This window comes from Octodon degus, unplaced genomic scaffold (assembly GCF_000260255.1).
Source record: "Octodon degus isolate 3935 unplaced genomic scaffold, OctDeg1.0 scaffold00037, whole genome shotgun sequence".
Lineage (NCBI taxonomy): Eukaryota > Metazoa > Chordata > Mammalia > Rodentia > Octodontidae > Octodon > Octodon degus.
In genome coordinates this window covers 7128932-7140081 of record NW_004524613.1, presented here as the reverse complement: position 1 = coordinate 7140081, position 11150 = coordinate 7128932, and the positions used below count along the sequence as shown (strand labels likewise).

The 11150-nt window shown below is 43.3% G+C and overlaps 1 protein-coding gene across 1 annotated transcript in view; it reads right to left on the bottom strand.

The window, feature by feature from the left end:
- Positions 1–2: 2 nt before the first annotated feature.
- Positions 3–11150, bottom strand: part of Dlgap4 (DLG associated protein 4) — a gene marked incomplete at its 3' end in the record, with an annotated part of 80589 nt that continues 69441 nt past the window's right edge. Inside the window, exons 9-11 of the mRNA XM_004630991.2 lie at positions 1801–1892; positions 843–998; positions 3–92 (exon numbers count right to left, since the gene is read on the bottom strand). Of these exons, the coding sequence (XP_004631048.1) occupies positions 3–92; positions 843–998; positions 1801–1892 (338 nt within the window). The remainder of the gene's footprint in view (positions 93–842; positions 999–1800; positions 1893–11150) is intronic.

The window sequence follows — 11150 nt, the reverse complement described above, 5'->3', positions numbered from 1 at the left end:
TTGTCCCCTGCATCTGAGGCCTTGTCTCGGCTCACTGCCGGCTTGGATTTGGCTGGCTTCTTTGGGACTGGAGGGGGTGGTTTCTTCTCTTCCTTTAGTGAGACAGTGAGGAGGGGACAAAAGTAAAATAAAAGTGCCACATTTGCTGTGGTGCTACCCCCCACTATATGCTGGTGTCCCCATCCTCCCCACCCGCCTCCCTGCACCAGGCACAAGCAACACACAGTTGGAATTGAAGCCACAAGAAGCAATGATAGTGGGAGTGGCACAAGGTAAAGGAGCCAAAAGCAAGCTATTAGAATCTTAGAATGTTCTAGAAGGAGAGGGCAGACAGATCACCTGTTCCTACCCCTGCTTTGAGCAGCAGAGAATCTGGTCACCCAGCCAGACATGGGAATTACATTTAGGACATCTGACTCCCCAGTCACATTTCACATGCTCTCCTAAAGGATTAGAACTCACAAGGACCACTGGCTAACAGGGTAGGTACTGCTGGGCTTGGACCCCAGTCTGGCAGCAAGGCCCCATGAGAAAGGACCACTGTGCTATCTCCGAGGTTCCAAGAGCCATGTCTCCATTAGTGCTATGGGCGCCTCTTCCCCAGGACTCCCTTTCTGGACATGCAGGGCGGGACAGCATGCTTCAGTGGGCAGCCCCAACTCTACAGAGCGAGCAGCATGCTGCACAAGTGCCAAGCATGGACCCCACGCAGTGATGGACGTGAGCCCAGCTCAAGACGACACACGGAGAAGGGAGCCAAGCAGCACTGACCGATGTGGGCAGCGTTATTGCCGACCAGGAATTTGTCCCTGGACTTCCCCTCCGCACTGCTCCATGCTCACCTTCCTCTTCTCGGGGGTCTCCACCAGCTGCCAGCTGTTGGCCTTGAGGTGGTAGAGTTCATCAAACTTCATGCTGATGTCCTCAATAGATAGCTGTAGCAGGTCCCAGAACCCTGCCAGGTCCTGGGCTGTTGGACGTGGGTTGGCATCAGGGTTCTATGGAGTAGACAGAAATCAGTGGGGCCATGAAAGGGAAAGCTTGTTCTACTTCACGGTCCCCTGGTCTTGCCAGCACTGGGTAGGGCTCTCAAAGTCTAGTCTACCTTTCCAGTGTCCAGGTCAGTATCTGTGTGAGTGAATATAGCCAGCTCTTTCCTGGTGCCAATCGCAGTGGTAGGGACCACTGGGAGAAGGGAATAGTCTCATGAGAATAAAAAAGCCCTGCTCATATGTGTGGACTAAGACCATCACCGCTGTCTTAGGGACAATGGTGAGGAAGGTACTCCTGTCCTTGTGCAGGCAGACCACAGTGGTTCTCATTTACAGGGAAGCATCTCTTGGCCAGGGTTGCTCAGTAGGGTAGGGGAAAGACTCATTCTTGGGTGCGTGTATCATAGAATCCATGTTGCTTTCCTCCCACTCTTCTATCTTTTGACAACACAAGCCCCAGATGCCTATAGGCCCTGGAGACAGATGCCTTTCACTTTGCCTACCCCTAGGGGTACATGCTTCCCCAGTCTGACAGGTGACCAGGAGGACGAAGGAAATCTGACTTGAGTGTCATCTTGGACACATGACAAATGTATATAAACAAGTGTGCTGACTAGAAGTCTCACGTGGCTTCCACAGTAGTCTGGTTCAGGAAGGCTGGACCTGGCTGTTCCAATGCCAAGCACTGTCCCCTTGCTACCAAGGAGGTCACAGAGGCCAAGGACCTGCTGGCACACAGCCCCATCCTGGGGAGCCTGGCAGGCAGCCAAAAGCCATAAGCTCTGTGTGCCACAAGCACCACACTCACCAAGTTCTGCTCACACAGGCCCCGGAACTGCTGGAATTTCTGGGACATCAATAGCTGGGCACTGCCCACGGCACTGAGGACCTTTCCTAAGACTGAGGGAGAAAGGGGGAAAAAGGTAAAACTCAACTGAGCACATCGCTACTGGGGTACACAGTGGGAGCAAAGTCCCGGTCATCACTTAGTGAGAGCACCTGCTCCTCACTTTATAAGTCAATCCATTCAGAGAAAAATGGAAATAACACAGATAATGTGAACTACCATCTCGAATTCCTAAGGACATTCTATGGTAATCAGGAAAGTGAGCCTAAATGAAAAAAATTCTGAGAAAAATTGCTATCATGCACTTAAGGGGCTGGGGACATAGCTCAGTGGCAAGTGTGAGGTCCTGGGTTCAAGTCCTGGTACTCCTCCCCGCCCCTCCAAAAAAAAGTCTAGATCAATAAGCATTTTATCAAAATTGAGTAGAAGATACAAATCATCTCACAGCTTGGCCTGGTGGTACAGATTTTAAATCTAGCACTTGGGAGGTTGAGGCAGGATCGCCATGGGTTTGAGCCCAGCCTGGGCTACATGGTGAGACTCTGTCTCAAGCCAGGGAGACAGCTCAGTGGCATAAGTGCTTGCCTGACAAGCACAAGGTCCTGAGTTTGATCCCTGATATAAAAAACCAAAACCAAAAAAAAACAAACCAAAAAACAAAACCCAGAACCAAAACAATGTCAGAAAAGGAAACTTGCTCAGTTGTTCCCGTCTTCAGGGTCACTATGTGAGTAAAGCCAGCCCAAGTGCTGGGATCCTCTTGGCAGAAGGAATAGCCTCACTGGGTGAGGGTTTTTTTTTGGTGGAACCGGGGATTGAACTCAAGGCCTTGTGCTTGCCAGGCAAGTGCTTACTCCACTGAGCCATCTTCCTGGTCCCCTTGGGTGAGGTTTTTACAAAACCTTCAAAAACAGATAACCCCTGCCTTACACACTGACTGTTCCAGAGACTTTAGACATAGATGATACAACCTTTTTCAGGAACCCTGCAGGCAGGTCAGTCTGCCAAGAACCAAGCATTTTTATTGAAGTCTTGCATAAAATGTAAGGGATGGGGCTGGTGAGATGGCTCAGTGGTCTAAAGCACCTACTTAGAACAAGCTTAGCAAAGCACAGGGACCGTGGTTCAATCCCCCAGCACCACATGCCAGCCAGCCCCGCCCCCTGGTGGGCTGAGCTGGCCACACACACAAATAAAAAAAATTAATTAAAAAAAATGTAAGGGACTAAAGAATCCAGTTTAAGAATTAAAACAAAACAAAACAAAACAAACAAAAACATCCTATGAAGCATTTAGCCCAGGATTGAGGTTGGTATTTTTTTTGAGGCAGCATCTCAATGTATAGTTCACGCTGCCCCTGAACTCACAACAGCCCAGGCTGGTCTCAACTTGTGGCAATTTTCCTGCCTCAGCTTCTTGGGTGCTGGAATTAACAGTCATGCACCACCATGTCCTACTATGAGGATGACATTTTAGCATGACTTCCAGTTTTGAAGTTGGCATAAACAGTATCACCCTACCAGAAATTACTGTAAAGCAAAGTAAGCAAGAAATTGAAGTGCAAATCTCCCACAAAGCTCAAACTTCGTGTAAAAGGAAGGTTGCCATGTGCAGTGACAGCTGTTGTAGATCATGGTTAAAAATGGGAGGTTTTAGTTTTCTAAATTGTGTTTGAGGGCCTGAGTTTGATCTCCCGTACCATACCACACACAAATAACAACCGGAGTGGGGAGATCTTTTTAGTTCTCACTGTATAACCCAGGCTGGCCTTGAACTTACAGTGATATTCCTGCCTCAGCTTCCCAAGTGCTGGGATTACAGGTATGTGCCAGCAAAGCCTGGCTTGGCCTTTGTATTGTATGTCATCCTATGATTGTATGAGGGTGAAGAAAAGGGCAAGAAAATTCAGCTGGACATCTGTCCAATCAATCAATCAATCAATCAATCAATCAATCATGTATTTAGTTGTTGCAGGGTCTCACTACACAGTTCGGACTCAAGGTGATTCTTCTGCTTTCAGCCTCTTCAGCACTGGGATTACAGGCGTGCACCACAGTGCCCTGACACTGGCTGGCTCAGCATGCCCTGGGGGCAGGGCTGGTATAGCATTTGGTGCCAGGGATTGAACCATAGTCCCTGTGCTTGCCTAAGCTTGTCTAAGCAGGCACTTTAGTTTGCTGAGCTATCTTGCTGGCCTCCTCATTGCTTTTTAACAACCACTTGCAAGAACTCCTAAGGAAGAATTCACCTCATTGAGAAATGATGAAAAGGAACCAGTGCAGAAGCTAAAAAAAAGATGTTACAGGGCATTTGTACAAGATGTATCCTCAGCCCTTTTTTATTTTGAGTAGGGACTTACTAAACTGTCCAGGAGGGGCTTCAACTTCTGGTCCTTTTAGCTGGTCTTAAATCTCTACACTCAAGTGACCCTGTCAGCTCAACCTCCCTGTCAGGTAAACTATAGCGATGTACCATCATGACCAACACTGGCAATGAATTTTTTTTTTTTTTTTTTACCAGGGATTGAACTCAAGCCCTTGTGCTTGCCAGGCAAGCGCTTATTCTACTGAGCCATCTCCCTGGCCCCGGCAATGAATTTTTAAAACTTGTATTTATGTTTGAAGAACAAAGTTGGAGAAGTCACTTCCCCATGTTAAAACTTTTTATAAGGCAAATGTAACAGTATGGTACTGGCATAAGTATGCAGGTGGACATCAGTGCTATGGAGTAGAAAGTTCAGAAAGAAATCCTTACGTTTATGGTCAACTGACCTGTGACCAAGGTGTCAGAAGCAGGGAAAGAATGGTGCCCTAACAGATGGGGCTGGATGTTCAAATGTGAAAGAATGATGTCAGACTCATACTTTATACCCTATATTAAAACCAATTAAAAGGATTTAAATATAAATGATTAGAAGAAAGCATGAGTAAAGTTTTGTGACACTGGATTAGGAAATAGTTTCTCAAATATGGTATCAAAATGTAATAAAAGGGGCCAGTGAGGCCGGCCAAATAGCTCAGTGGACTAAAGCGCCTGCTTACGTAGAGCACAGCAGCCAGGGTTCAATCCCTGGTGCACCTGCTGGCCCAGCTCCCAGGGCATGCTGAGATGGCGACTGAGACTGGGCATGGTGGCACACACCTGTAATCCCAGTTGGGAGGCTGAACACAGGTGGGTCTCTATAAGTCTGATGTATGGAGTGAGACCCTGTAGACCCTTACCAAAAAAAAAAAAATTAAAAGGGGAGGGGCAGCGAGATAGCTCAGCAGTTTAAAGCACCTGGTTAGGCAAGCTTAGGCAGGCGCAGGGGATTGCAGTTCGATCCCGGATACAACATGTCAGGTCAGCCTAGCTCTCAGGGCAGGGCTAAGCTGGACACCCGCCCCCCGCCCCCAAATAAAGTGATAAAAATCAGGTTCCTTACAATTACACCAGCCTGGGTGTGGCTCTGCAGCAATGTGCTTACTCAGCACCTGCAGGGCTCAGTCCAACCTGAGTACCACAAACAAACAAAAACAGCAACAAAGTGGAATGATGGGGCCGGGGAAGTGGTTCAGTGGAGTAAGTGCTTCCCTGGCAAGTGCAAGAGCCTGAGTTCAATCCCCAGTTCTGCCACCAAAAAAACCCCCAAACAAACAAATAAACAATCAAAAAACGTGGAATGATCCACCATCTAGCCCATCACCAGATAAAACATGACAACCATATGAATGGTTATTCTGCAATGAAAGAAAACAGTTCTAATACATACTACAGCATGGATAACACTCAAAACCCAGGGTAAATAAAGAAGCTAACACAACAGAGTGCACACATGATGTTACTCAGAGGTGATACCCAGAATACACAGTGCTACAAGGAGAACAGTAGGTTAGTGCTGACCTAGAACTGGGGCTTGGAAAGAGATTAGGAATAATGGTTACAAGGTTTCTTTTTGGGATGATGAAAATCTTATAAAACTGCACTGTAGTGATGGTTACACAATCCTGTGAATAACAACTCACTGAACTGTATACCATTAAAGGTGGTTTTGTAGTATGTAAATTATTCCTTGGGACTAATGGTATAGCTCAATGCTACACCTCAATAGTGGATTTTCTTTTTTTAAAATTTTATTTATATGTGTGTGTGTGGCCAGCTCAGCCCACCAGGGGGCGGGGCTGGCTGGCATGTGGTGCTGGGGGATTGAACCGTGGTCCCTGTGCTTTGCTACGCTTGTTCTAAGTAGGTGCTTTAGACCACTGAGCCATCTCACCAGCCCCTCAATAGTGGACTTTCATAATGAGTGCTTTTTATATTTATTAATCTACTTATATTTCATTATTCTAAAAAGGATGAAACGTATGTTCAGAACAAACCAAATATGGCAGTAGTATAATCCTAGGAGGCTGAGGCAGAATTATAAATGTGAGGCCAGCCTGGGCAATTTGGTGAGACCCTGTCTAAAAGAAGAGGTGGGGAGAATGTACAGTACTGCCAGGGTTCAGAACGGAAACTGTAATTGTACTGCACATCAGTGGAATGGATCACAATGATATATATTCTTACAGCAGAGAGCTACAAATCAATGAGAAGAATGAATTTAGGAACAGGCATTAACCTGGGTGAACCTCAAAAAACAACGTTGAGTTAAAAATGCAAGTATCGGGGCCGGGGAGATGACCCAGTGGAATAAGTGCTTCCCAGGCAAGCACAAGGGCCTGAGTTCAATCCCCAGTTCTGCAAAAAAAAAAAAAAAAAAAAAGCAAGTCTCACAAAGTTAAAAATGCAAGTCTTGTCATGCCAGCCCCGCCCTCAGGGGCTAAGCTGCCCTCCCCCAAAAGTGATAAAAATCAGATTCATTAAAATTACACCAGCCTGGGGTGTGGCTCTGCAGTAATGTGCTTACTCAGCATCTGCAGGGCTCAGTCCAACCTGAGCATCACAAACAAACAAACAAACAAACAAACAAACAAAAAATAGCAACAAAATGGAATGATCCACTGTCTAGTTTGGTATTAGTATACATTTCACAAACAAAATAAAAACATGTTCCTTTGAGGGCTGGGGATATAGCTCAGTGGCACAAACACATGCCTGGCAAACCCAAGGTCCTGAGTTCGATCCACAGTACTGAAAAAAAAAAAAAAAGAAAAAAAAAAAAGAAAAAGAAAAAAATATTCCTTTGAGATAGAAACACAATATATACACATGTGATAAGACTACAAAGAAAAGCAAGGTACAACTCATAAAATTTAGGATCCTGCTCACAGCTGTACCAGAGAACAGTGCCAGCTCTTTGTGGGAATAAACCCACATGGAGAAATTACATCAGACCATGTTGTGTAGTTTTTTTTCTTTTTTAAAAATTTTTTGTAATAGGGCCAGGCTGGCCTCAACTCCTGGTAATCTTCCTGCCTCAGCCGACCAAGTGCTGAGATTACATGTGTGTGCCACCATGACTGGCTTATGTTGTATAGTTGTTTAAAAAACAACCAGATAAAACCTAAAACCCAGGTATCATACATGCTGATTACAAGATGTGATTGAAATGAACAGTGAAAGGTTGAAGGAAAATGATATAAAAAAATGTAGCAGAAAGACACTAAAGGAAGGCTACTCAGCACCACAACACACTGAATGATAAGGTGCTCAGGGAAAGCACGTCCCAACAGATGGAGTGGATCGCCAAACATTCACCAGGAAGCCATGCATGGTGGCGCACACCTGTTATCCTTCAAGGCCAGGCTGAATTACACAGAAAGACCCTGTCTCAAACACAAAACAAAAAACATTTACCAGGAATATAATTCTCAGCTTGGTTTATTTAATCTCCAATGTAAGCACAGCCAAATTTTACAGAATTTTAAAAATGGCCAGACAACATTTTATAGAAAGTGGTATGATAAAGATACACTTCCAAAACAGTGTAACCAAACCGGAAAAAAAATTATCCTTGGCCTCCTCTCTGGTTGCAACTGACAGCACTCCCTACGCTCCGAGATGATGGCCTTGCTTTCCCGCCAGGCCTCCCCTCACACTCCACCTGTGTTCTGTCACATGGAGGAGCTGTGCATGACCTGCTCTGGGCATTAGTTTTGTTTCTTCTCCTCTACCTACAGACAAGTCTGGCAACTGCTCCTCTTCTGTATAGTTAATTTCCCTTCCCAATGAATTCATTCTCAGCACATGAACATGCTTACACTGCTCTATTCAAAACAAAACACCATGAGCTACCCTCTTCTTTGGGTTAATATCCCTCCACTTTTCTGTCCTGGTGTACAGGAAAACTCAGCACAGTGCTCTATACTTGTGGTCTCAGTTACTCCTCCAATCAGGCTACCAGCCTTTGCCCTCTCCCTTACCACCACTCTTTAAGGTCTTATGTTAGTAGTGCCAGTGATTTGCTATCAGTCAAAACCATAGACAATTTTTATCACATTACAGTTATCATGATTATATTGAAATATTCTTTATAGTCATCACTCCTTTGAGATGACAGTAATTAGATTCACTGGTCTTGTTACTTAACTCATTAAAGAACTACATATGTACTTTTTTTTTTTTTTTTTTGCAGAACCAGGGATTGAACTCAGGCCCTTGTGCTTACCAGGCAAGCGCTTATTCTACTGAGCTATCTCCCTGGCCCCCATATGTACTCTTTAATGGTCCTCTAATGTATTTTTCTTAAGCATCTGCTCACACCACATAGAACTTCTGTCAGTTTCTCAGTGGTCCAATAATTTTTATCCTAATTTTACTTTTTATCTTATTAATGTGTTCATAATTTCAGAAAATGTTCACTAGTCACCTTTCCTGTTACTGCACTAAAATAACTGACACCAGCAACTATTGGGTATTCAGAAAAAGTAGCTTATTTGAAACTTTTTTTTTTTTTTTTTTTTCAGAACCGGGGATTGAACTCAGGCCCTTGTGCTTGCCAGGCAAGCGCTTATTCTACTGAGCCATCTCCCGGGCCCCAGAGTAGCTTATTTGAGCTCAGCTTCAGCTGCTTCAGTCCCTGGTCCCCTGGCTCCAGGGCAGAAATGCTGAGACCTCACTTCTGGGCAGCTGGCAAGCAGAGCACCAGGCAAGAGCACTGGAAAAAAGGGAGCAGGTATGTATGTATATGCACAGGATGGCTTGGATAGTTGTACTGCTGGTTTCTGCTGGTCTACTGAAAAGAGCAGTTAATGCTTAAATTTTCTCTGTTTAATTTTTTATAATTTTGGGCCAGGGAGATGGCTCAGTAGAATAAGTGCTTCCCTGGCAAGCACAAGGGCCTGAGTTCAATCCATGGTTCCACCAAAAAAAAAAAAAAAAAAAAAAAAAAAAAAAAAAAAAAAAAAAAAAAAAAAAAAAAAATTTCAACCCACAGAACAAAAAAAAAAAAAAAAAAAAAAAAAAAAAAAAAAAAAAAAAAAAAAAAAAAAAAGGAACAGGGACCAGATATAGTACTCAAGGTCATACTCCCACAACTGAGCCAGTACACTCAAAACTGATTATTTTAATGATTTTTTAATTTTTGTCTTTTTGAGACAGGGTTTCATTTTGTAGTTCAGGCTGGCCTTGAGCATACTTTGTAGCCCAGGCTAGTCTCAAACTCACAAGGATCCTCCTGCCTCAGCCTTCTCAGTGCTGGGATTACCGGTGTATACTACCAAGCCCAGCACAAGTGATAAAATAAATAAATATAAATATAAATATAAATATATATATTCAACCATAAAAATGTTCTGATATTTGCTACAAAATGCATTTTTTGAAAACATGACTAAAGAGACTAATATTGTAAACCTCTCTAGATGAAATTTCCTAGATCCAGCAAATTCATGTAGTCAGAAGGACTGAGATTATTAGGGCTGGGGTGAACACAGAATGTAGGTTTGGGATGATAAAATTGTTTTGGAAACAGCTAGGTGTGATGATACACACCTATAATCTCATTACTTTAGCTATGTGAAGCAGCAAGATGTAAGTTAAGAGCTCAGGGGCCGGGAAGATGGCTCAGTGGAATAAGCACTTCCCTAGCAAGTGCAAGGGTCTGAGTTCAATCCCCGGTTCTGCCAAAAAAGTAAATAAATAAAAAATAAGTTAAGAGCCCAGTCTAGGCAACTTGGTGACTTAGGGGAACCTTGTCTCAAAATTCAAAAAAAAAAAAAAAAAAAAAAAATTTCAGAAGAGCTGGAGGCATAGCTCATTGCAAGGGCCCTGGGTTGACTCTCCACACTCTAAAACAAAAGAAGAGGAAGGAAGAAAGAAAAAGTTTTGACAGGCAACACTGTGAATGTAATTAAATGCTAGAGAATTACAGGTTTAAAAAAGTTAAGAAAAAAAAAAAACACAAAAAAAAACAACCAAACAGGTAAGGGCTGGGGATGTAGTTCAGTAGTAGTGTGTCTGCCTAGCATATACAAGGCCCTGGGCTTATTCTCCAGCACCCCACCCCCACCAAAAACAAATAAACAAACTAACAATAACAACAAAAAAAACCAGTAAAATTTATGATACATACAATTTACTACAGTAAGGCCAGGGAAATAGCTCAGTAGAATAAGCACTTGCTTGGCAAGTGCAAGGGCCTGAGTTCAATCCCTGGCTCCGCAAAAAAAAAAAAAAAAAAAAAAAAAGTTAAAAAAAAAACCAACCCCAATTTACTACGGTAAAAAAGAAAGTTAAAATGTAGAACTATGACCTAGCAATTTCATTGCTAGTTATACACCAAAGAGAACTGAAAACAGGTATTCAAACAAAAACAGAATCTTGTAGATTAATGCTCATGGCAACATTATTCAAAGTAGCTTTTGTTGGGGGTAGTCTGAGATTGAGTCTTACTATGTAAACCAGCTGGCCTTGAACCCACTATGTAACTACAGGCTGCCCTCAAACTTCCAAGTGCTGAGATTATAGGCAGGCACTATGATGCCCAGCTATAATAGCTTTCATACTGGTTTTTTTTTTTTTTTTTCCCCAGAACCGGGGATTGAACTCAGGCCCTTGCACTTGCCAGGCAAGTGCTTATTCCACTGAGCCATCTCCACGGCCCCTATACAGTTATAAGAGTTCTTATCTTAATGCTTAAGCAATTAATCTTTGATGTTATTACCAACACACCAGTATATTATCAGACTTCACTATTTTTATTATTTTGTATTATTCCTACATGATGAGATTTTTCAAATTCTGAAGATTTACTTATTTGTCTTTTTTTCTGTGTGTGTGTGGTACTGGGGATTGAACTCAGGCCTTGTGCTTGCCAGGCAAGGGCTTATTCTACTGAGCTATCTCCCAGCACCTTATTTGTCTTTTTTTTTTTTTTCTAAATTTTATTT